Below are 27778 nucleotides of genomic sequence, written 5' to 3'. Positions count from 1 at the left end.
GCACCTGCGAATGCCGGACCCTTGTCCATAACAGAGGAGAAAACATCAGTTTTGTTGCCATTCAAGTAACTTGAACTGGACCATTGATACATGTCATACCGTCGTACCGATCGACAAGATTGCAAGCGTAGCACTCCTCGCTGACGTGTAATGCATACCTTACAATGTCAGCTTTGAGCGTACGGACATACCGCGAGCGCGTTCATGTATGGCCGTGGTTTGAGGGACTGTAGAGCTTAAATACACGAAATTATCGTGTGTCGCAATGAATTTGTTTTCATTTTTGGCCAAAAATGGTGACTTTGGTATTTTACAACATAAAATGCACTTTAATAGTTTGCTGGTATCCATTTCAACTCATTGGACGATGGACTCAACTACCGAAAAATCCAGTCCCTGTGGACTGACCAGGTGGGAGTGCAGAGAAATACTTAGAAGAGTCAAGTGTAGAATTTGGGATAAAGTGGAGATAATTTGTTTGCGTTCCTACCAGCCTTAGTGCCCGCTTCAAAATGTGTATGGGCAAAAGCTGGAATGGAGATGTTATTCTAATAATCGATGATCATTGCCATTGCAATGAGGACGATGAGGTAAAATAAAGGGTTTGCTAACGATATTTCTTTCATAATCATCGAATATGTGGGAGGAGTATCTATATACAGCCTGAGTGTCGGATCGACGCCTCTTAACAACCAAAGGCAGCGCAAATGCGATATCATCGAGTTAACCACCGCTTATAAAAGTCAATCCATTCATATTGTTAGACGTAATTACTCGTTTTTTACCGCATTACGGCTAAAAGTTATCAGAGCCATGACTTGTATTTTACATGGTACACCGGGCCAAGGTCTATATCATATTAAAGTTAAAAAAATGCAGAAGTTCTCTCGAATGCATACAGCGTAAATGGAATGAACTTGTCCATATGATCACGCATAATAGGCCTATAACTATCACGGTGTCGACGTGTCCTGTCCTCACATGTTTTTGTTGAAGAGGAAACTTGTGTACAACTTATAGAGCCGGATGACTTTTGTTAACGTTTTTTGTCGCGTCTATTTATATGATGGATTTTTGTGCACGTTTGAAAACCTCGGCCAAGATACTCCTAAACTGCACAGGCTGAACTAGGCTACTTTTTCGACTACCAATCTTTCTTCGCCGTTCACAACTTTTATGTCAGTCCGCGTCTTCTAAAATGTCACTTACCAAGTTTGTCATGCCTCTCGAAACAAACTGGCTCAAGCCCACCCTCTTCAAGACAACTTTTGATTGACACCAGACCAGAGACTCCAGCGCCGACAATTGAAACACGCTTTTTCGTCGTGAAAACTTCCGTGACCCCGTTTGAATGCAGCAATTGTGGACCGGTCACCGTAACGTGTGATAGTTTACTCATCGTTGCAAAAGGCAAATAAGGGACAGGATAGTTTCACACCCTCATGGGATTCGGTTCAGATTGCATTTGATGCGCGGCAAAATGTGGCTTGGCACTTTTTAATGAATAACGCAAACAGGATAAACCTTAATCCCGTGTGCAAAAGACCATTGATCGAGATTAACTGAGGTGCACTGTATGCCCCTTTGTAGCTTACAAGTCAAAGGAATTTCTTTTTGATGTTATCTTCCAAGTTTATACAGAAAGGGAAAAAGTGGGCTGAAAAACTGGAAACGTAATATCACGTGATTCCTCGTCCTTTCAGTAAAACATACTGTATTTGGTAAACTCTTGATGCTGTGGCCAAATCTGACACTTGTGGAAATGATGTGCAATAGCATTTCATACGCCAAAAATTCTCACAAAAGAAATAAAGATTACGACGAAAAAAGTGATACGAAGCATAAAACCGTTTTCGTATACAATGGACGAAACTTAATTATCAAAGCTTAGTCTCCTTTTATTTGCTGTTATGTGTTTTTTTTCCATTTCAGAATTTTTACGTATATTTCCCTGTTTTTGCTATGGATGTTGTATAACTTATTCAAGGCAATAGACATCAAATCAGGTCCAATAATCGTTATCATTCAAGGTAACTAAGAAGTTACCAGGTCCAAGAATATATCGAAAATGACAAAGGCAATGGGGTCATCTTGAACCACGAAATAATGGTGGTACCAGGTGCCCGGAATGGGTTAGCGTACCCTGCCAGCTAGCCGCACCTGTCAAGATTGACCCAAAGCGACAAATCCATTGTTATTTGGTGAATTCACCAATTACCTTTGTGAGTCAAAATTTGGTATGCTGTCACTCATCATTTGAGTAACAGACAGGTCATATTTTGATACAACATCTCCGTATCTACCGTAGAACTTCTTAAATGATTTCACTAATCTACTTTCTGAGAAAGTAGATTATGGGTACCAACGTGAGATCATTGCATTTGCTTTTAAGTTTATCACTTTTTTATAAATAACACTTTAATGATTATCGTTGTCCTAAATGCTCGTGTTTCAAACGATTAGAAACAGAGACAATCCTTTTATCGATGGGTCAGGAAACAACAAGCAAATTGAGTGTGTGAGGCTCGTATTTCCTCCTCTTTTTAACAAAAATGGCATTTTAATTGAATAAATATTGGCGTACTGAGAACAAGTAAAATCGTAGGTGTTTCAAAACTTAAAAAATTAAACAAGATCTCTATTGCGCGTTTGAAATTCACGCATTACTATAACATCACGACGGCGCATTTACTATGGTCAAAAGGACGTCAAGTCAGTCAGTCTTTTACATTTTCAATAAAAAGGACTGGTCTGATAGCTTGAAAGTTGGTATGTAGGTTTTTTACAGATAAACTAAGTATATATGATTTCTGATGATATCTGTAATTCTGTAATTTTGGGGCAATTTTTTACCATTTTCGGTCAGAAAATGTGTGTTTCCAAAACTACTCATCTGATAGCTTTGAAATTTTGTCTACAGGTTCTTACAGATAAACTTAATGATATTTATTGAAATTATGATGAAATCTGCAATTTTGTTTTTTTTGGGGCAATTTTTGCCATATTTGGTCAAAAAATGTATATCTCCAAAACTACTGGTCCGAAAGCTTTAAAATTCGATATGCAGGTTTCTACAAATAAAAGTAATATGATATATTTAAATTATGATGAAATCTGCAATATTTTATTTTAAGGGCAATTTTTGCCATTTTTGGTCAAAAAAAATTGTTTCTCAAAAACTGGAAGTCCGATATCTTTGATATTTGGTATACAGGTTCCAAAGGAATATTTTAACATATAATTTATTGAAATTTTGGTGAAATCTTCAAGTTTTATTTCTTGGGGCAATTATACCATTCTTTGTCAGAAAATTTCATTCTCAAAATACTTCTCGTCAGATAGCTTTGGTTGACATGTTCTTTGAGATGATCCAATGTGATATTCACATCTTCAATCGTGCGTTTTTGCAGTTATTTTAGCCACTTTTTCTGGCCACTGAAATAAGGTATCTAAGATTTCCACCTACTCCATCAACATGTGTCAAGATAGTTATTCTCTACATAAACACAGCGGAGGTATATCGGCCGTTAGGTCGCTTGTCTTTGCTAAAACCAATAAAATGATTTAAGGGAAAACTAATTCTGATATCGTTTGAAAGCCACGTCAAATACTGCAGGAAATAAAAAATGTAAAATAAAGATAATGTTAAAATTATGTGATTATCAGATTTGTGTATCGAATGTGGTTGCCTATTCTTAATCCATCGTATTTTCCTTAGAATACGGTAGCAGACATGTTTTTGACAAATAATATCTGTTACTGAATTCAAAGTTGAAGAGGGATACGGTAACATGTGTATTTTAACAATTCATCCTTCATTTGATATTTAACTTTATACCATTTTTTTCTAGTTTCATATAACACTTTTTATTGTTGTATATATATTAAAATGATAATTATAATTTGCATTGAATAGTTTCCATTTCTATATAATCAATTAATCTGCCAGCCTGTGGTGTTACCTAACCTTGTTTCTTTAAGGGACACAATAAAAGTTTCTTTTAACAAAATATCAATTTGACTGTTTTGTATACAGCTGCTGTATCGGACTCAATGTTTCTGAAGACATATATGCGTGTTTGTGTGTGTGTGTATGTGTGTGCAGAAAATCTGTCTAGTAACCTGAAAACATGCTCATTTCAGTTTGTCATGTGATGACATGAGCAAATACACAGGAAATCACTCTTTCATCAAACTCAGTATGTTACCATGCCAATTTTCGTATATTGAAATCACCGCCTATCAAAATATTGTCACTGAAATCAATATCAAAACGCCTCGTGATAAAGTTTGCTACAATACAAAGCTGGTGAATTCTTTTCGTTTACAGCATAAATATTGAAAAACACATTTTTTGACCACAATGGCAAATATTGCCTTAAAATACCAATTTACATATTTCTGCACAATTTGAACAAATCTGAAATAGATCATCCCTTGGGACCTATTTACCAACTATCAAAGCCATCTGACCGGTAGTTTTGAAGAAGAAGATTTTTAAAGAATTTTTGACAAAAAACGACAAAAATTGCCTTGAAAATACAAATATGCAAATTTCACCACGATTTGAACAAATCAAACTGAAGTCACCCTAAGTAAACTGCATATCAAATTTCAAAGAAATCGAACAAGCGGTTTCAGAGAATATTGTTTTTACCAAAAACAGCAAAAAATTCCCCAAAAATACAAATATGCAAATTTCACCACGATTTGAACACTGACACTGACAATCTATACTGAACTTCGAGAATTGATGATTCAATGATACACAACAGCGATAATATTCGGTATGCGGTGGTCGTCACACCCCACGAGCGTACTGTGCACCCTCGAAACTCACCACTTTTATTTACACAATTCCCCCCTTACAACGCATTTTCAAAAGGCAAATGACTTACAAGATTTATAAAACTGCATCACAAGATTTGGAGAATATACACATAAAAAATACTTGTGTGGACATTGTGGAGTTTCGACCGAGACTGAAGACAAAAGACCCTTACACCAATATATACGCATTCAACACCTGGTGACACAACCGTCAATCAAAGGAATTCTCTTATGTAACGAATAGATAGTAATTTATATGCTAATCTTCGAAACGCATATCATTTTTCATTTTATACGGACAAATATAACGCCCTCTGAAGCCATTGTTGAAGTTCTTTCCTCTTTCTCAGGGATCCTTGCGCCAGGAATTGATCACTCCGCCCTCATACGTCAATAACAGCCCGTTTGCCAGTCACCGCCTGCGTCCGGTCTATGCGTCTCTGATCACAAGAGTAGACACAAATTGTCTCATCGAATAATAGGATACATATCTTGAAACCCTGTGCTCAGCAATGTTAAGTAAATTGACGCTAGTTTAAAGTTTGTTACTACCCTTAAGTGGATGATGTGTTTAAAATCATAAGAAGAAAATATTCGAGTTTAGAGGTTCAAACTCATACACATCCACGATCAGTACGCAAACGCTATATGTGTGTACAGCTGTTGCTATCGTATATTACATAACTCGTGACTCATTATATATATATATATATAATATATATATATATATATATTATATATATATATAGATATATATAATATATCATGAATTATTTGAAAAATTTGCACACGTCTACTGATCTGGTTGTGTATTTTCTGTTTAAATATAATATATATATATATATATATATATATATGATATAGGATAGGATGTGTATCTGTGTTTCTGTGTTTCTCTGCGTCATTGTGTATTTGTTTATTTCGCTGTTGCTTGGTGATAGCAATGTAACACAATGAGCAGGTATACGGAAATAAACGAGGGAAGAATCACCCACGTGACATAACCCGTGTAGTCACTATCATAGAGCAGTCTGATAAAGTGAACATCAGCGAAAAAGACGTTACAGACTTCTGTGGCAGTGGCTTCGCGATGCAGGTCAGAGGTCAAAACACAGTTTCAGTACGGTGTCGCGAAGAAGGCAGTCCTGTGTAGCAGACAGGCACAGTTCCCGGATCTTGATTTCATGCTTACATGTCATGATCAGTCCGGTTCATCATGTGACCTTCTAGCCAGCCAAACTTAGCATATTGTTCTCAAGACGGAAGTCGGACGTCAGGTCTGCACCAGCTCTGCTCTTCAAAGCAACATCGGCCACAGAGGTATGTTACAGCACATCTTGTATTTTACAAGTGATTTCATTATTCAATTGCCATCCTATTGTTTAAGTTTTTATTTTGGTTGAACATCATGTCAACCTGTTTCAAACTGGGAGAGTCGCTCTCTGCATGCGTGACATCGATTTTTCAGTTTTAAAAATATTGAAATGCGTATGCCGGTAACGTCAGAACAATAATGTTGTAATGTGTGATAAAATGAGCCTTTCTTTCTTCCTGACTTTGGTGGAAAATACAGCATTCATGGGTTAGTGTACCGCTGATAGGAAACGGAGTCATGGTAACGACATCAACAAACATGGCGGCCAAATACTTGACGCAGAAAGAGGTGTCGTTGTTTGTTGAAAGCTTACGCAACATGGTCGGGCTCATTTAATGAAGAGATATCATGATTGATGTATCGTGCGCGAATACCTTACAGTTGCCCAGGGTTTGAAAAAAAAAACATGCCGTCCTTGGAACGTCATGCGCACAACGCTACAACATTTCATCAGTGTTGCTAACACAGAAATGTTATCGTTACTAATTCACTCGATGGTTAAACTTTTCTTGCCCTTCACTATCCACTTCTTTAAAATCGCGCCTCGGGGACAGACATTCAGACTCTTCAACTTTTACAATTCTTTTCTGATATACCACTTGTGGGAGTTCATTTTAAAACTCTTGGTATAAGAAAACTATTCACCGGCTTAGTTTTTCGAATTAAAGTCAAAACTTTTATTTTTCCGTATAGAGGTAACACGGGTATGGCGGCCATTTTGAATTTCAAATGTCGCAAAATGTTGGGTAATTTGTTTCCGCTAGTTCCAAAAATTTCAAGGTGACCTCTGATTTTTATTGTTGATTTGGTAAGAAAATGGTTGAAAGTTTCATTTAGGAAATCTTGAGCAAAAAGTTTGTTTTTCACTTTCGAGGCGCATACTACCTTAAGACTACTAGGTCAGAGGTTGTAATGTACATAGTAACGTACAGCACCTACAATCAAAATTCAGCATTACCACTGTGCCAGTGGAACGAATTTTCCGGGTCGCGCAAGAATAAATAAAAAAAACATGCACGAGGTGTCGTATCCAGTCAGTGGAAACACTGTCCGGAGGGACCGCGGTGAAAACAAACAGCCTGCTGATACCCTAAATATGCAGTCTTTTTAAAAGAGAAATATGGGTTACCAGAATTAAAAAACAACAAAAACGTTAAGTATGTGGACACCCACTGTGAATAACCCTCCTAACCTCATACATGTAAGAGACGAGAGAAACTGGGAAAACTTCTCGTATGCATTTAGTTTTGCACTGTCCAACAGAGTTTGGTCACGGTGATGTGTGGCATCAATCGCAGCGCTAACTTTTGCACCATTGAGTTGTGTCAGTAACTGCTCGTCAGATTTTTACAAATCCCAGCATATGCAACGCTATTGATATAGATGAAGTACAGGGGAGAACTTTCTTCCCACTGTATTAAGGTGATATGCTCCTCGAAAGTGAAATACTTAAAACGTTTGATCAAACTTTCCTCAATGGAACTTTCGACAATTCTCTTACCAAATCAAGAATAAAAATCAGGGGTCACCGCACAAAATTTGTTTTTAGAGAGACAAATTACCTTAGATTTCCCGATATTTGAAATTCAAAATGGCCGCTATCCTGGTCTTATTATTGGGAAAAATAAAATTTTCTATTTTTGACAAAGTAGGCCAGTGAAAAATTTTCTTTCACAAAGAGCTTTAAAATGAACCCCCACAAGTGGTAGATCAGAAGAGAATTGATAAAATTTTGAAAGTCCGGATTTCTGTGCCCGATGCGCGTTCTACCTTAAGGCAGTACGCGGTGCGTCTGGAAAGTGAAATACCGAAACTGTTCATCAAACTTTCCTCGAAGGAAGGGTCAGCCATGAATTTCTTACCAAATCAAGAGTAACAATCACGGGTCACCGTGCAAAGTTTGGTACCAGAGCAACAAATTACCCGTGAAATTTACCGATATTTGTATTTCAACATCCCTGTGTAACTCCACCATGGAAATCTTCTTCGGTGTCGCCGACTCGGCGGTGGGAGGCTGTGCGTTACCTGCGATATACGGCCTTCCAACACATGTGATGGGAGGCAGTATAACGCCGGTAACGCACAGCCCTGCCATGCAGACCTATGCACTGAAGTGCATGAGCTCTGTCGTTTATACTTTCGTCATCTTTCGCCTACATTTGTATTCTTTGTCCCATGAGGTAGAATAGCACTGTGATTTTACCAAATCTCAAGTTCTAGGTCATGTAAGTCACGTTATCCCGACAAGTCGATTGATTATTATCACAGACAAATGAAGAACAGACTAGCAACGCGGCATGCCTTTTGTTTCATGGTCGTCTCGGTAGACTATGGCCTTTTCATATTAAAATGAGCTTCAAAGGTGTTACACGTTTTGGAGACTTTGTTTGTGTTGGTAATTGCACGAGATTATGCGAAAAGTACGACGAGATGTCCTCGTTCTGCCAGTCGCGTAGCAACAGAGTTACTTTTGTGAGCTCTCAGGGCAGAAAGACTGCTTCATGCCAATCAAAATATAACACGCCAGCAGTTTTATAAACATGTCCTTCCTTGACGCACGTGTAAAAGACGGTATGACTGACAATAAACCATGGAGTAAAATCTGACAGTATTGATAAAAGACTTTCAAATTTGGTTCAAACGCGCTCATTATATATTCATAAAAATGTGAGAGGAATTTTTAAAATGGTAAAGCTCACCTCCCGAAGCTCAAAAATTTCCAGTTTTCGCCAGCATGCCAATTCTCCTCAGCACAACAAGACAACAACAGCACGAACTTCGCCGAACATACTTTCGCTTAAAAATTAGCGAAAATCCGGAAACCACCGAAGGGTGCATAGTCGTCACTCTTCGATAAAGAGAGTCGAGAGCTTCCTGAAGGCGAGGCAAACATGGAGGGCTTACATAACCGCTTCACACCTTGAACAATGCCCAGTGCTAGTCTGTTCTATATTTGTCTTTATTACACCTCACTCATTCAGCGTGCACTGCCATTGGTTAAACACGACTCACGTGACATGTAAAAGAACGTGATGATGCCCTCTGCGAACGTGATGATGCCCTCTGCGAACTTGATGATGCCCTCTGCATTTGATATTACATGGATGACGTCAGTTTACTTACTGCGCAACCTTTCTGCGCGTAACAAATTGTCGTTCGCTTGTAGGCCTACTTGCAGTCGGCAACTATGGCTGCGAAACATCATGCAGAGCTGTCACCGGCACAGTTAGACGATATTTTGATGCAAGTAAACAGCAAACGAACGAAAATAGCAACAAGGAATGCAATTTCTGTGTTCAGCGACTATGCAAGCAACAAATTTGGACACGCCACCGAGGAAATCGGCAAACTTTCAGCGGCAACCTTTGACTTGGCACTGACAACATTTTACGCTGAGGTCCGGACTCATGCAGAAAGGCGACTGTACTCGAAGAAGTTTGTTCAGTGTAATAAAAATAATAACACATGAGAGCTAGGGCAAGATCACGATTTTTTGCCTGCCCTCGGGCTGGTGGTCATGATCGAAATATTGATGATGCCCTCGCCTACGGCTCGGGCATCATCAATATTTCGATCATGACCACCATCCCTTGGGCAGGCAATAAATCGTGATCTTGCCATCGCTCTCATGTGTTATTATTTAAATATTATCATCACTTCAACAACTGATGCCTTATATCCAAAGTGCATGACTCGCAGTAAGAGTTCAGAGTTCATAAAGAGAGAGAGACAGACAGAGACAGAGACAGAGACAGAGAGTGACTGTAAAAATATTTTGACTAACTCTGAACGTTATCATATTTTATAATTTCAGAGCTTATACGTCAAGTTTAGAAGACGTTATGTTTTTATTTCACAGTAGCCAAATGAGGACAGTGTAATAGCAAGAGACACTGCCAGAGAGAAGGAACCATCCACACACCGGCAAGAGCCACAACACAATGGACGCACATGACGATATGATAAACGGGAGTTCTCCATCGTCATCGAAAGACGCCGAAGGCGAAGGTAAGTCTTCGGTTCTTGGTTATATTTGTTATATATCAATATGCAGCAGGGAAAAACCATGTACACAGTGACTATTTTCATTATTGGGTTGGGGTTAAAGATATACTGTCACCTGTTCCAATTTTGCCACAGCTAGCATGGAAAGAGAAAATCTAACCAATCACAGATTTTAAGCGGGTGGCCGCTTTTAAAAACAGCGCCCTCACATGGGCATTTTTGAATACCGAGGAACGTCCCCTTTGACCATATATTGGCATATTCAGATTACAGGTGCCTGTATACCTTTAATGGTATTGTGTAGGTGTAAACGATAAACTTTTCCCTCACTCTTCACTATTGTTTTACAATATACCTGCTGACACCAATTCTATCGTTTCGTAGATCCGAACGACGAGGGACTGGACAACGCAGCCGTTGTTAAGGAAGCAAGGAATGCCGGACCCTCTTCAACAGCGCCACCTAGACAGATGCAGAAAGGTAAAGTTCACACGCGCTATCGTTTAAAGTAGCACTTTGGAAAAGTTAAGAACAAGTCTATTGTATGTCGCATTAGTGCTATAATATATTAAACCATATGGTCAGTAATTAAAAATGATTCAACACAATAGAATAAATGAATAATATTACAGAACGTATTAACCACTTCTTGAGAATGTACTCGGCTTATGACATACATGTCCTTTTCCAGAAAGCGATACACAGGACGAGGGTAATGCGGACCTTTTCGAACGGTTAGGCAGCGTCAGACTCTCGTCATTAACATCACCCAGGCAGATGCAAAAAGGTAACGTGAGCATGCGCAAAAACTCAAGAAAGAACCAGACAATTGACGGAAATTATATTACCATGCCCTGGCTGTCGCATTTTGATTGGTCGAGCTGAACACGTGACTGACCACAAATACACAGTAATCGTCTGTTTACGTGCCCGTAAATATGAATAATAAGATTAACAACTCAAAGTATCGTAACTTTACAGCTCCAACGTAAATCATAATCAATCACAAAATAAAATGGAGCACTTGTGGGCCAAGTTGAGATACTTTTTTCTGAAAATATCTCCGGATTTGCCAATTTTTTACAGCGCGCGTGACATTTTGTCGGGTATTGCTCAGTTCTGGGGCCCAGTTGTCGTTCGTCCGGAATGTTTCGCAAATTTTGACGGTTTTCTTGGGTTAGTTGATAATACAATGGAAATAACAGACTCCGCTCGGACCATTACGTTTATTTATGGGCGCGGGCTCGAGGAAAGCCAAATAACGGGCTCGGCAAGCCTCGCCCGTTAATTTTGGCTTTCCTCTCGCCCTTGCCTATAAATAAACGTTAATGGTCAGCGCGTCGCCCGTTATTTCAATGGAATACTAGTGAACTACTGTATTTAAATTTTGTCATTTTTATTGCTTTTACGAAATGGCCAAGAATTTTGTCTTGCAATGGCTGTCAACAAGACACTATTTGTATTGACGTTCAACTTCGTAAACATTGTCAGGCAGTGGCATTCCTAACTTTAGAAGGTACAAATGCAATTTTCCTGCCAACTTGGTAGATTTTTCTCAGTGACGACAACACTTCACTCAACTAGTGGTGAGGATTCCATTATTTCGTTGTGTCTCCAGTTTGAGGCGTTTGTAAACGCATCGTATTGTGATAAGGAGACAGCGCATAGTGCCAATCACGTTCTGCCGTGGCACTCAGGTTGTGATGGGCCTAGAGCCCCGAGTCAAAAATCCCAAACTTACAAGATGTGATTTTTTCAGTTTCAGGTCGACTGAAAAATGATGGAAGAAGAAGGCGAGCAGACGGATTGGTGCTTCCAGCAGCATCACTTGGATCAAAGAATAAAGGTAAAGCGAATTTAGTGCACGGTGAACCTTAGGTAATCCCATATTTTGGCGACAAAGTTTCGTCCGATAATGGTCCGTATCTAACAAATAATAAACTTCCAGCCCTATTTATTGGCAATAATTACGCATGTGCATAATCGACGAAGTCATCTGCTCGTTAAAGGAAATTAGCTGTAATTTTGACTAATTTTTCACTACTCTGTTTCAATGTATCAGCTACAGAATTTTACTATATCCGATCATCATGACCAATGCCCGCTGTCCTGCTTGCCAACGCAGCTTGTATATGTGAAATGACCATTGTTATTGTTGATAAATGTATTCTAGTCCGGACCTGAATACAAAATTTGAACAAAAACAATGCAGATTATACTCATAAAGGGTATATTAATATAGGAATTTCTCCATGGTTCAGGGATACAAACGAGAAACTGCAGATGATACACAGAACAAACAAAATTTTAAAAATGACCAAAGTTACAGCTAATGGATCTTTAAAGGAAGAGCCTCCAAGGGCTTCATAATGCCACTAAATGCTAGAACTGTGGTTGATGACATACGTGAACGTGAAGGTATAGAAACATCAAAGGTAAAACCAAAACGCGTAACACGTTGTGGTCCAATGATTGTCGATTTTTAACAGGCAACAAATAACAAGTCCTCTAGTGCTTGACATGAGTGTCAGGGCGTAGACATGTATGAATGAATTTATTCAGAGTATTTGTATACATATGATGTTAGATCATTACCTCTGTATCATCCTTATACCAAACAGACTGATTTCAGTTCTTTACCGCCATTACATGCTACACATATTAATGTTTCCCCTCTCGGCGGTTTAATACCCATCTCCATTGCTGAATGAGTATTACTTGATTTGATATTTGTGAGAAATATGCAGAACACTAGCTTGTGTCGCGTTAAAACCTTAGAGCAATATTTCAGTCCTGACTCGCCGTTGGGACAAACCAGCACATCGACCAAAGTCGGCTTTTAGAGCACACACACGCTTCAAAGTTTACACAGAATATACAGCATAAAAATATTTTCTACACATTCAATAATATCGGCCTCGCATTTCGAAAGTTGACGTTATCTTACGGCCAATTACTTTTAGTTCATAATTTAGTATTGGGTCAGCTAAATTAGAAAAGTACATACATACATACATACATACATACATACATACATACATACATACATACATACATACATACATACATACATACACACACATACATACATACATACATACATACATACATACATACATACATACATACATACATACATATACATACACACACATACATACATACATACATACATACATACATACATACATACATACATACATACATACATACATACATACATACATACATACGTACATACATACGTACGTACGTACGTACGTTCGTACGTACGTACGTACGTACGTACATACGTACATACATACATACATACATACATACATACATACATACATACATACATACATACATACATATACATACACACACATACATACATACATACATACATACATACATACATACGTACGTACGTACGTACGTACGTACGTACGTACGTACGTACGTACGTACGTACGTACATACATACATACATACATACATACATACATACATACATACATACATACATACATACATACATACATACATACATACATACATACATACAGACAGACAGACAGACAGACAGACAGACAGACAGACAGACAGACGGACAGACAGACAGACACTTGATTTCGCATGTTCCAGAAAGGCTCAAACTGTCATATGCATATAACAACATGGATTCCGTTTAATTGAATTATCATTTCCATATTCGCAGGTCCCCTTCTCCAGAAAGACGCAACAAGTCTACGCGAATATTATTTTGGCAAGAAAAAAGGCGGGGAGACAGATCGCTCCCACAAACCTTACCTTCCTGCAGGGGAACCACAACTCAGATTTCTTGACTGTCCCCTGTGCGACAACCGTTACCGGGTACCAAAGATGCTGCCCTGCTTCCACACATTCTGCAAGCAATGCTTGAAGAAAATTTTGGATTCTGAGTCTATAACTTGTCCACTCTGCAAAGACAAACACAGCTTGGAAGACATGGAGGTAGACGACCTTCAGAACAACACTTTTATCTTGGACCTCATCGACTTCTTCATGCACGCCGCGAACGAGCCTCCCGAGTTGCTGTGTCGAATATGCACAAATGCGCAGTCGCAGTCGTACTGCGCCAACTGTCAGATTCTGTTCTGCGGTGACTGCAAAGTTCTTCACGCTAGTCTGCCGGTGACCGAGAGTCACAACCATGGCCTCATGACAAGCGACGACTACCGTAAAAAGGTACTGAAAACCTCTCCATTTGACCGAGCTGTGGCGTGTCCAGAGCATTTTGGAGAGCATCTGACCCTGTACTGCGTGTCATGCCACATTCCTGTCTGCTCAGAGTGCGTCCACACCAAACACTTTCACGTTGATTCCAGCCCCATGGAAATCAGCACAATCATAGATGGCACGCGACTCAAACTAAAAGATGTCTATGGTTCAACACGCACAACCGTAAACCAGCATAAATCCCTGAAAGCCATCGTGGAAAACGAGAGCAAAGTCAACGAATCGAAGCGGAATGTCTCCATCTCAGAAATCGAGAGCGAGGCAAATACTGCATCTGATCGAGTGAAAGGCTTAGAGGGCGATCTGAGGCGGCAAGAAAGTCAATTAATGCAGAAGTTGGAGAAAAGGTACGACCAGAGGAAGATTGCTATCAGCACACAACGGAAAGAGATCAACGCCGCCCTCGTGAAAGTAAAGAAGTCAATCGAGATGGCGAAAAGCCTAAACGAACAAACAAACGAGGCGGCGTTTCTGCTGATGACCAACCAGGCGTTCGCTGAGTGGCGCAGCTTGCTATCCGTTGACATCGAGGGCGGTAATTCAAACCAGCCGCCACTAACATTTTCCCAACAAGGGAACCCGCCGGTGAGCGACGAACGCACTGGAGTGCTTGGTGCGATAAAAACATCTGACGTACGAAGGGTAGGTCATGGTCAGAAATACACCTTAGAATATTGGATCAAATGTAGCACACAATATCGTTATTGAAATATGAACAGTATTCATATGGTTTACACTAAGTGAGCTATGGTGCCAAGACTACACTTATTTCTTCGATAAATTGTTTGCATGCGAGGTTTATCACTCTTTCCTGCGAAGACACATCAAATATTTTTTTGATAAATAAATTTGTTTAACTGATGTCTGAATATTGTTACTTTCTGTACCTTATAGGCACGAACCCGCACGAAATGATGTCAGCGGTATTTGACGTAGAGGGCGTTGCAGTGTTCGGAAGGCAGGATCTGACTAACCCGTCAGACGTCGTGGTGCTACCAGACGAGAAAATTGTCGTGACGGATCGAGGGAAGAACAAATTGGTAGTCCGCGATCGGAATGGCGTTCACTTACAATCGATAAACCAAGCTGGTCCTTTCAACCCGGCATGCATCGCGCTTCTACACGATAACGAGCTGTTGATTACGGATCCCGCCAATCAATGCATCCATCGTGTGGACGTCGCACGAGGGGCGTTCCGGTACACAGGAAACTTTGGCAGTGGTCTCAGACCCTATGCTATTGCCACGTCTAATCACGGTCTGATTTTCGTTGTGAACGATTACAGCGGTGTTGGCACTGGCCTTCAAATCGCCGTGTTCGACCAGAGTTACAAAGCAGGAAGGCCCATTCCCGTCCACGGGGGAGGTGTGTGCGACACAGTCTCGCTCGCCACCAACTCCCTGTGTGACGTCATACTCCTGCAGCAAGACCTGCTCCAGGTAACCGTCTTTGATTTCAAGGGACGTCACAAAGGAAGCACCAAGGTCGCCGATGGCGGTTCAGTCACCATCAGCTCATCCCTTGCCGTTGACCAGTACGACAACGTCATTGTCTGCGGCTGGGGCAAGGTCAAGATGTACTCCTCGGAACTCAAGTTGGTCACCCACATCGACGAAGTTGACCAGAGTTTCAGTGTAACAGGCGTGGCTGTCTTTCCCTACAGTCCATACAGACTGGCACTGGTCGATGCAGACAAAGCGTGTATCAAGGTGTACACAGTTGAAGACGCGGGAAAAGGTAGACCACTGGATGAAGATGATCTCTAAGTAATCTACCCTGAACTTGAAGGCATTGACTGATGAAAATTTACTTTACTTTCTGCACTGAGTTAACATAGGGTCTAAAGTATACACTGCAAGATCCGGGGTGCAAACTTTTTATAGACTCCCCTCTCGCTACGTATTTAAGTGTTGCGAGTGTAGCGAAGGCTATGAAATGAAGTCTAATTACAGTGAAATATATCAATGCGCAGCGTGTTTCAAATGGGACTATTTTAACATAGAGTGTCCAGTATGGAACAATTCGATCTTCCCATCGATTACATATCGTGCATAATTATTCTTTTAAAAAGAGAAGGAAAGTTGAGAGTAGTAAAGGAGAGATGGTCCCCGGAACTTTGTGTAAAGGTTGCCAGCGACCCCTACGAATATTATAAAAACTATACTAGGGTATTAGATTTTAAATATCAGTAAACTGAAGAAGACATTTTTCTGAAATCCAAACATTTGCGAAGTGACCCCTATATTTTTCTCTGTTGTGAAAGAGAGTGATATAAAGTAATGGCCATATTGAAAGTTTTAGCAATAGCAAAATACTGTCTGTTTTCTAGTCACGCATTACCGACACCGAAGGAACCTGATTTTTGTTTTTCACGCTATCCCACAGTAAACAACCACGCACACCTTTATATCTGACTTTGTACTACATGTGATGTGTTGTATTTGCTCAACATTTTGTTTATTGTAGGCTATCAAGACTTTATTTTATAAAGAAATTTCAACTCTTCATTTGCTTTGTTTCGCGGGTTAAAGTAGGACTCGCATTTACGTAGAGATCCGTGTGTGCGGGTCGAGCTACAAAGATTCCGTCTAATTTCAAAGAAATAATGATATAAAATTGATCAGAAAGACCCATTATGTTTGGAATTTTCGGAAAAGAAGTATAGAGAAGGGGAAAGAGGATACAGATGAACTTCATCACGAAAATTGGAAACCAAATATAAATCGATGCCAGACTCTACACATTATAGACCCCATTAGGTCACGTGTTATCAAATCAATATGTCATTCTTTCCATTGGTTATATTCTGATTGTTCGATATCAAGTTTGGTGTACAGAAATGTCGCTGTCATTCGCAGTTGACATCCAGGAGTCAATAGTGTGCATGTGTAACTTTTGCGTGTATTTTCCAGTGCTTTTTGCCGTATTTTGTGGCATAAAGTTTCTTTGTCTACTCCGAAAACCATGTCTCAGAATGTGTCAAACTTGTCGACTGAACCTGAATGTGTGTTGAGTTCAATGCCATTGTTGTTTGTGCATTGAATCTTGGTCCTTCATTTATCAACTTGTACGACAGTGCATATATTGCGTATCAGCGAGATAGCTGAGGAGAGCTCACATATTTAACAGTTCCAAAAAACTGCAAAATTAATGGAACCACAAAAAGACCGAGCAGTTTGGCTTTTTGGATGACAACAATGGCCCAAGTGTCTGTCTGTCTCTCTGTCTGTCTCTCTGTCTGTCTGTCTGTCTCTCTCTCTCTCTCTCTCTCTCTCTCTCTCTCTCTCTCTCTCTCTCTCTCTCTCTCTCTCTCTCTCTCTCTCTCTCTCTCTCTCTCTCTCTCTCTCACACACACACACACACACGCACAAACACGCCGCCTTTCCAAGGCCATGATAGAAATCTACCGTTTACAAACGAAAGGTACACAGCAAAAGAGGTAAAACATGCCTCAATTTTATTTTTTAAATAAAAACATTTTAAAATAGAAAACACCCCCTTCCGGCGGCCAAACAATCCTAAAAGCATGGACGAATGTTGATATACAAGCCAAAGCTCCGATGAAGTCAAATTTGACACTACACACACCAGGTAACAAAACACTGAAAAAATTCTTGGACAATAAAGAAATTGTGATCTACTTCATTTTTGACTTATAGGGACAAAGTCGGCCATTTTTTCATGAATTTTGTTTGATTCGAGATACAACTTATATTGTTTGACATGTTGAAAGATACTGAATGAATGGGTGACCATGCATATATTCGACCCCGGTTTTAGACACGATTAATGAAACCATCGCGAAAATGAATTAATTGTCATGACCATTAATTCATTTTTGCGATGGTTTGATTTGTTTGTCTTAAACCGGGGTTGAATATATGCATGGTCACCCATTCATGCAGTATCTTCCAACATGTCAAACAATATAAGTTGTATCTCGCATCAAACAAAATTCGTGAAAAATGACCGAATTTGTCCCTTAGTAAGGAACAACGGCATGCACAAAATAGGCAGACCACATAAAAACTATTCTATAGCCTCCCACTTCGAGTAGCAATTGCAAACGCTGAGAACTCAAATCATTAGAATACAAAGTTTTTCAGTGGTAGATGAAAATAACACTTTAATAGATTACGAAACGTGCTGTAAGATAAAACACACAAACAAAAGCGGAGAAGAACTGTTACAGGTGAGTATGTAAGTCACAGACAGATTCAATACACGAATCAGCAGCACACCGCATCGTTATCCCCAATGTTACGCAACCTCCATGGTCACATCGCATCACTAACAAAAACAAAGCCGATATATCTAATAGTCCCATGCTCTCTGTGGTCGCCGTGAAAAGCACGGGTGGTCGTTACTGTTTCGGGCAATGGCCCTCGCCCTGTCTTGGTTGGGGTATGTGAAAAGACCGTGTATGACCCGAGTGAAACGTTGAGCACGCTCTAGACGCTTCGCGGTATAAATCGGATATTTGAATGAAGATTATATAATATAACCACACTAAAATATTTGTTATTGTTAAAATATGGCTTCAAACAGGAACTCAGAAGTAGAAACTTCAGTAGAATTTAGAACAGGAAAATAATCTACCAAATATTCTAATCTTTGGTAGATTATTTTTTGTACTAAACTCTGCTGAACTTTCTACTTCTGAGTTCCAGTGTGATGTAATAAATACGCAAATTTCAACAATAACATCAGTTTTATATTTTCCGCCACAAGCAGTAGCTCAAAATATGAAAATAGATTCTCGACCCTAATTTCACCGTCAGCATCTTCCAACGATTTATACTCTTCCTGTCAATGAATTTGCAGCAAAGTTTTTTTTTCACTTTGAGACTTTACAAAAAAGTACATTAAGATGCCCGGCAATTATTTTTCTCCAAAAGCCTCCATCGACATCTCTCCCCCTCCCGAAATCAAATGCTGCTGCACTGCTCAGGCTAACTGCAGGCGGCGGAAAGATAAGACTCGTAGCTGTGTTAATCTGATTGTCTCTCTCATTCGACGTAAGAATTTGAGTCAATAAAGCAATCAGTCAAAGTTGCCCAGCATGTCTGCCGTTATGGTAATGTTCATCACGTCGCTGTTTTTAACGAACCTGACCTCCCGGATGTTTGTGGACGTTGCCAGGCAACGCTCTTTGCTCTCGTACTCGTGAATCACCTGTCTGGAGAGCAAGACCAAAATAGCACCCTTGCCTTTGTCCAGAAGGCTTGCGGCGGACTGATACGACTTAACGGTTCTCTCGAGCTCGTTGTCTAGGTTGTTCTTCGCCTTAGCAATTGCCTTCTCGCGCTGTTTGAACTCGTCGTTAACGACATTTAGGAGTTGGCGTTTGCTCTTGTCCACCTTTGCGCCGACGTTTTGTAAAGTGACCATCACAGCCGCCGATCGTTTCTTTATCCTCTCCACGGCGTGCTTGTACGTGCTTTCGTTTTCCTGATCTTCTCGTTCTAGAAATTTAATTCTGTTGTTCACTCTGACCTCGAGTTGTCTCAGGTTTTCCATGAAAGTATTGAGTTCGGTTCGTTTTCTCACCACCGCTTCGTCGAGACTTTCGTGCTGGTGTTGGGGAACCGGGTGGTCTCTTGCCGAACATTCAGAACACAGTGGTCTGTCGCAGGTCCTGCAGAAAACGGTGAGATCTTTGTCGCCGTGCAGTGGACATTGCACGGGTCTTTGAAAAGGCGAGCCTCTTTGCAAAGTCTCGCGGTACTCTTCGATCCCTTTCAAGTAGTGGTTTCGTGTCAGTGGTATGTTTTTATGCTTCCGTTTGCATTCCACGCAGAAAGCCACCCTACAGCTCGTACAGAACACGACGGGTGTACTGCTTCCGCAAGGGCGACACCTCTTCGATTTCCGTAATGCTTCCTCGGCGCCGAAGTACTCGATGACGTCCTGAATAAAATAGTTGTCCGGCAGGTTCTCAATGCCTCCGGATGGAAGCTTGTCAAGTCTCAGTTTACACAGGGGACAGTCAAAACCCCTGAACCCTCGTTTACGAGGAACGCTCTTCATACAACGCATGCAGAAGTAATGAAAACACGGCAGTACTTTGATGGGGTAGGTAAAGATCCCTGTACAGAGAGGGCACTCGCATAACCGCGGTGCGATCTCGTCTCTTTTTATCTGTATAGGTTTAGGCGCGACTCTGGTGGCCACTACCTTCTTTGCCGCATTTTTCTGCTCAACACTGTCGTTGTCATCTGCTCCCTGGTCTTGTTGTCTTGCTGTTTCATCCCTATGATATTCGACGGGAGACACTTCATTCGTGCCCCTTGACGCTCCGCTGCCCATCTCTCTTCAAGCTGTTGAGAATAAAACTAGAATAAGCCAATGTACAAAATACCTCAGGACGCATTTTCGGCTGTTTAATAAACGTCTGGGCGCCAAAGCAATTTTTGTTGCCTTTATAAAACAAGCCCCAGGCAATCTTTTGTTTTTCATATTTTTGCCAAAGTGCTTATAAAAAATTTTGTCGATGAAATTTGATGTCCATTTGATCCAAAATTATCAAAATAATTGCAGAAAACTATATAAAATTGGTAAAATGTTGCACTAAAATTTTGACTGATGATGAAACTTTTCGCTTTTCGGATCTCCTAAAACGCAACTGAATCCGAATAGTTAGCGTGCGCATTGTATAAGTAGCCACTGGCAACCGATGCTCTATTTTTGGAGGAAAGAGGTGTACGTAGTGAGTGGAGCGAGTTTCGGAGTTCACCATGATCGTCTCCGTGAAGCAATGGTTCACCGACACATTTGAAGGAGAACGCGCTCCTCGGGGGCAGATATTCGGACTCAAACTTACACTAAACTTTCTTTGCTCTGCCACTTGTTGGGAGATCATTTTGAAGTTCGAGGAGTAAATAAAGTTTTCACCGGCCTACTTTTTTGTTGAAATCGAAAATCCATGGAGTGCACACGGGAATGGGCCATTTTCAAGTTGAATTTGAAGATTGGGTCAACATTGTGCACTTCGTCTGACTTGTGCAACATCAGACAACACTCTGACAACATTTTGCTCGGTGAAGCCATATTTTTGTTCTTTATTTCGAAAGAGAATGATTTAATGTTTCCTTACGGCAAGTGATAGAAAAATTTTAAATCTTAAATCTAGCCAGGTACAATGATGCAGACTCATCTGTGCAGACATACTATATTCTTGTAGCTAAATACTTTCTTATGCACCGAGAATTATTTCTGTATCTAGAGCTTTCGACAACTATCCAGCCGTCTTTATCATTGGTGTCGATTAGCACCACTGCGAATGCGGGATCTTAAAATATTATCCCAGATCCGAGGTAGCTGATACCGTCCACCGTCCCGATTCAACGTTGGTTTATGCGTTCTTATGTATATCGCTTCCTTAAATACCTCTCTTGAACCAATCCGGCTCCCGATTCAAGATTTTCACATATTCTATCGTGAAATTATCACCCGGGGAATCATAGTGTGAAAGTTTAGCAACCTTCGAAAGTAACGCAGCATGGACGCCTGTGTTCTAGCCAGCTGGTTCCTTGTACTAGTAGTGCAGGTACGCGGTTGTTATTTGCTTGCAAAACCTTTGCTTCTGTTCTGATATGATAAGCCCACTGATTTGTGGCAATATTTCGATGGAAGTAAACCAACGACGCTTAGCTTACCTTGACTGGGATCCGGAAAAGTAAACTGATCGCTCTGCTCTGATAAAGTTCGAAGTGACAACGTCTTCTAAGAACGTCTTGCTCGATTCGTCTACCCTAGCCACGAGTTATCGATCCGTGTGAAGAAGTAATCAGTGTGATTTTTTACTGTTGTCTTTTTGTGTGTGATGTGGTGTGTATTTGCCCAAGCCGCCTATCACAGTGCTTCCTTTTGTTGTTATGGCAACTGCTGATATGCGGTGACCAGAGTCACGACTCCAAGATATCGCGCCCGATTTTGATTGCGTAAACCTTGACGACCCGCGTCCGTTGTTCAATATCTCCATGCAAAATAAACCATTGTATATTTACTAAGTCAGTATAATCTGTGTTTGCTTCATTTCCCAACATGCAAAGTAACATTTCGTTATTGTGATATCTACATGTTTTCAGGCATTTTTGTTGGATAATTCATTATAGTCAATATGTACTGTCTTTAAATACTGAAGCCTCTACAGAATTTAGCTGTTTTAATTCTATTCGCGATAAACCGCCTGGCTCAGCAGTGAGCGTCGCTCGCTTGGAAGACCGTTGAGGGCGCTTCACTGTTGGTAGCAGGTCTGAGCGGCAAGCAAACCTATTAAAAACGCTCTATGACAACTGTCGCCTCACAACTTTGTCTTGATTATTATAGTTTCCCGTTTGTCAACGCCTGCGCTTTAACCATGAATAATATTTTCAGAGCTGTCACAGTACCTATATTAATTATGGACAGGGACACTGCGACTTCGAGGACTTAGCGTGTGGTTTTTAAATTCCCTATAATTATTGTATAGCAGATCTGAAAAAATGGTGTCCTCTGCGAATGATATCTGTAGACGTCTAAGGATTTCAGATTATCATGATGTTATCTAGAGCAGCAATTTTTGATACCCTTAAATACACTTTGATAGTCGCAATCGATAGACTAACCAAACGAGTCATTGATTCATGTCATCATAAACAAACTTACACACAGATCATTCGTGCTTGTATTTTGTACCGTGAAGACAGAATGGGCGAGGTAACCTTTGGTTGAGGAGGAGGGGGATAGGTGGGTTGTAATAAAGGGGGTGAATATACTATATTATGATAAAAAATCGTTAACGTAAAACTCAATTGTCAGTTTCTCACCGGTATGATATGAAATGAAATAGCGTAATGCATTCACATCAGGTACCTGTCACCATACCCGAATCCATCAAATCTTTTTTTTATCTATAAAGGGCACACTGTAATTAAAAGAATCATATTTCTTTCTTTGTTCACCATAACTTAGGTGTCGCAACGCTAATCAAGCTGAAGGTTTTATATTAATCATCGTCTGATGGCATTCGGAAAGCAAAAGCGAAGGGCAGTGAGGTATTGGACACCTCATAGGACCATGGTCTGTGTGCTACCTCCATGAGAGACATTTTTGTCTGTCTATCGGTCTGTCTGTCGGTCTGTCCGTCTGTTTTGATCTATTTACCTGTCAATCCAATAAATCTATCTGTCGATGTTTACCATTTCCCAGTGGTGTCTACTCACTGTCTTACAAACTTGCGCTTTCGAACAGATGCAGTAACTGCCACAGACTCACCGAGAGTTGACAAAGGAACTTACAATTGTGAACGCCGAGATGGGTGGAAGACAAGAAAAGTCATTCTCCCAGAAAATTTTCAGGCAAAACGGGTGTAAACGTGGTGCTATGCCAATGTAATTTGGGATCCGAAACTGCTGATGACCTATTAAGAGACGTACCTGAACCGTAAAACGTTGTCACAGCGAGGTTTAGGCGACAGCGTGACGTCATCAGTGAAATCTGCGGATGATGTCCTTTCTGGAATTCGGTGCATGGTGACACGGTCCCTCCACTAGAGGGACCGTCATTTAGATCATCATTGGATTTTTGGAGTGGCAAGAAAGAAAATGACCACCCGTAAGTTCTGTAGGAACGTAATCTGGTCCTCTGCGACAGCTCTACCGTTGGCGGCGCTGCTCACGAAAATAGGGCCAGGTATGGCTACTGTGAGCATTGGCTATCATTGGTCAACAGTATGAGTGCAGTTATTGCATTGAATTTATTTTCAACTTGAAGTTTCCTCCGAATTTAAAATTCGTTTGCCCTTGGAGTAATTTAACCACCGTGATTTACCGAACCAAGCATCTCATGTGGACATTGAATGAGAAATGAAAAATCGCTCATTTTTCAGTCACTGCCGTACATGCGAAGAAAGGGGTAGTCTGACGCGTCTGAGAAAAAAACAAACATAGACGATAATTGTCATTTCACATCTAAATGCGAGATAGAAATATAAGGACTTAAAAGTGAAGCCGTGAAAATAACTTCAACGTTCGATTTTTCGTCGTCCGATTTGTTGATCACACTATCTTGTCAGGTGACTGGGGTCATTATATGCAGTCAAAATTCTATCTAAAATAGTGGTTAACGCTTAGCCACAATAACTGACCAACGCCAATTTTCATGAGCAGCGCGGTCAGCGCTGGAAATGGGACAGGGGGACCAGACCAGTAGGAACAGGCATTTCAGGTAGTCTTTACTTAGAGGTCAGTGAACGACCGTGACAACTGTGCCGAGAAACACACCCACTGTCTGTCCCAAAGATGCCTCCGCTGCAAGATTGGGGCTAAAGTTCAGTGCCCTGCTTTCACTCCTAAGTTTTAATACTAAAATTCTGTCATCTCCGTCACTTGTGAGTATATTGACGGTTTGTTTTGTTACGTATAGATTCATGCATTTCTCTTTTTGGTGGCAATCAGATAATCAAGTCTTACTGTAATGATATTTTTCAATATTTTAATACTTTCGTTTTACGGGATCATGTCAACCTACATAATGACAAGCACGATGTGGTGAGTGGATTCGAAGGAATAATTAACATATCTATAGCAGCAGGTATGAATAGCATAGCTCAGTGTAAACACGTCTTGAGACTGTAACAACAAGGTCATAAAGAATCCGCGCATACAAAAAAAAACCTTCGGCTTGTTGTATTAATCTAGGATATCCGCTAGAGCAGCCACATTCTGCCGTTTCCCAGGAACGCGTACTGCTACAACGCAGGCGTGAGAAGATGTAATTTGGTTCTAAAGAGAGACGTATGTACGTCAGCTGTTTCCTCCTTGTAGTAATTAATGCAAGGTGTCTGAACTAGATCAAACACTATTATTGGACACAAATGAAAGCTTCTTTCGCATGTACGGCAGTGACTGAAAAATGAGCGGTTTTTTTCATTCAACAAAATATGATATCTATCGCAGTTTACCGATTAATGACCGACTAGATACTTTCAATCGGTGATGGCAGTGCCGTCGCCCCGCACGCTTCTAAGGTGGTCACCGTGACCTAAGCATCCAATATTGTAGTCGTGACAATGAAATTAGGCCTTTCACTGAAAACAGTCCCTTAAAACACAGGTAACAATGCATAAAGTTCAGTCCTCTATGGCATGAAACCTGGCATATTGGCAATTTAGGTATGCCACTAGAAAGATGAGCGTAAAGGAGCAATGGGCGATAACTTGACAAACCTTGAGTTATTCACAGCTATTTAAATTAATCCAATAACTGCAATGACCAGATCACAGGTGAAAATAGTATTTTTGTGATTATTGCTGGACCTGCATCCTGATCCTAGACGTTTGTATGGATGATGATATGATATAATCCGAAAAGAAAAATGCATGCTTCCTGACAATACTGTACAGAGGCAACTCAACAATATATATACTACAGCTACAGCAGAATTCGTAAGCATAACATGTGGATACGTATATACCTACGGAAATAACAGCATACAATCTCGTGCGGGACAACCTGTCATTCACTCCTCAAAATTTTGCTTATGAGGTCAGTGAAGTTGATAAATCCTGTTCGTGTACATGTCATGACTCTTTACGCTGACAGTGTGTTATGCAGAGTCCGCGAGGTCATCACGGGGTCAAGTATCACAGAGTCAACGGGTCATGTAGACCCTACAGCATACACTGGGTTGTATGAGTGGCTGCCATTCGGTGGCTGCCTTCAAGATGTCAACATGAGAGTTGCCGAAACCTCGGTATTTTATTAATAAAGTTTTGAAGATTGAGCCCCTCCCCCTTCAACCCCCGGTTACAGCCGCGGTATTTTACTACGCCTACTGTTGGGATTATTTATGCGGGTCGACAACGCTAGTAGTTGTAAACGAACTGGTTCTTTTTTTTGCCATGAAACAATATTTGGCTAACACTGCTCAAGCATATAAATCAATTGCAGTGAACATACTGAAGTGGAAAGGCTCACAAATATGCGACAGCTGGCGGCATATGTCCCTCTATATCTAAGATGGCAAACGTTACATTTCTGTGTTTTTCACAGGTACAGTTGTAATTCAGCTCGGAGTCCATAACCCAAGTTGTAAAAGATGGAAGACATCATATCAACAAAAGTTTCCATCGGTATACAAATTATTATTTATTGACGATGAAATAAAGCTGAATTTAAAAGTGTTGCAAGCGACATTTACTATCAAATGAGATTTTCATTAAACGTGTTGATTTGACACACTATGGTTGAAGCACAAACCGAGAAGCAGAACTGTCATTTTGGCTCAGTCAATCAGAGAAGTATTTAAATCAAGGCAAATAAAATAAACTAACTACAATTTACAACATCGATGGCACAGCCTTACACACAACATTACATGTAACCACATTGTTACGAAAGTAGTTTATCATACATATATACATACATACATACATACATACATACATACATACATAACATACATACGCACGCACGCACACATACATACATACATACATACATACATACATACATACATACATACATACATACATACATACATACATACATACATACATACATACATACATACTCATCACCTTTCAAATAAAATATTCTACACAGAATATTACAAAAAATGATTAAACATTTCAATATTGAGCAATTGAGCAATGCCATATAATTTCGTGTGAGGTTGTAAAATATCAAATTTAGTCGAGTTATTTGTTATACAAACGATATAAATATAAGAATCATTGGGTGATTATATTAAAAATTAATGAGATGACGTAAATACTGTTTAATACTTTTGACAACATAATAAAATAAATATGCAAAATCGACATTCAAGTTGAAAAGTAAGTTTAATTAAATCGTGTGTAAACAACGACAGGAGTTTTAATATTACGCGCACAAATACAGGTTAAATCGATTAGTTGAAAATCAAATTTCTCTTACCCATATGTACTTGTAACCACCCTAGATATTGAAACACATTTATATCAATTATCCAATTATCTATAAATGCACAAATATTGCTAGTTTTATATTGGAAAAATATTCTGACTTTTCCCATAGACTCCTATGTGAAATGGACCCACAGTTTTGGTGCTATTCCAAAATCGAATTTCATGCACACACATGAACTTGTAACTATACCATTCTTATCACATACATTTACAAAACTTAGTTTTTGCTGTGTTTTTATGTGTTTGATAATTTATGTAAATGTACTTTGCTTGGAGTGGGAGATTAAAAATGCAAGTAAGCACAAGAGATTGATTTTGGATTTAATCGAAAATGTTGATTCACTGTATCAAGTAGTCTATGAGATAACTATCGG

At 40.0% G+C, this 27778-nt stretch overlaps 2 protein-coding genes across 2 annotated transcripts; one reads left to right on the top strand and one right to left on the bottom strand.

Moving 5' to 3' along the window:
• Nucleotides 1–12579: 12579 nt before the first annotated feature.
• LOC139125945 (uncharacterized) lies at nt 12580–16239 on the top strand. Its single transcript, XM_070692021.1, has 3 exons — nt 12580–12628; nt 13914–15086; nt 15368–16239. Exons 1-3 carry the CDS (start codon nt 12580–12582, stop codon nt 16237–16239), a joined length of 2094 nt encoding a protein of 697 aa, XP_070548122.1.
• Nucleotides 16240–18153: 1914 nt separating this feature from the next.
• LOC139125991 (E3 ubiquitin-protein ligase TRIM33-like) lies at nt 18154–22323 on the bottom strand. The gene is made up of 2 exons (XM_070692061.1): nt 22132–22323; nt 18154–20793 (listed from the first exon to the last, which is right to left on the bottom strand). Exon 2 carries the CDS (start codon nt 20780–20782, stop codon nt 19517–19519), a length of 1266 nt encoding a protein of 421 aa, XP_070548162.1. The 5' UTR covers nt 20783–20793; nt 22132–22323; the 3' UTR covers nt 18154–19516.
• Between the last annotated feature and the right edge of the window lie 5455 nt (nt 22324–27778).

Source organism: Ptychodera flava (assembly GCF_041260155.1).
Source record: "Ptychodera flava strain L36383 chromosome 3 unlocalized genomic scaffold, AS_Pfla_20210202 Scaffold_26__1_contigs__length_13983176_pilon, whole genome shotgun sequence".
NCBI lineage: Eukaryota > Metazoa > Hemichordata > Enteropneusta > Ptychoderidae > Ptychodera > Ptychodera flava.
Note: the sequence above shows the minus strand (reverse complement) of the source record. Positions and strands in the feature narration are given on the sequence as shown.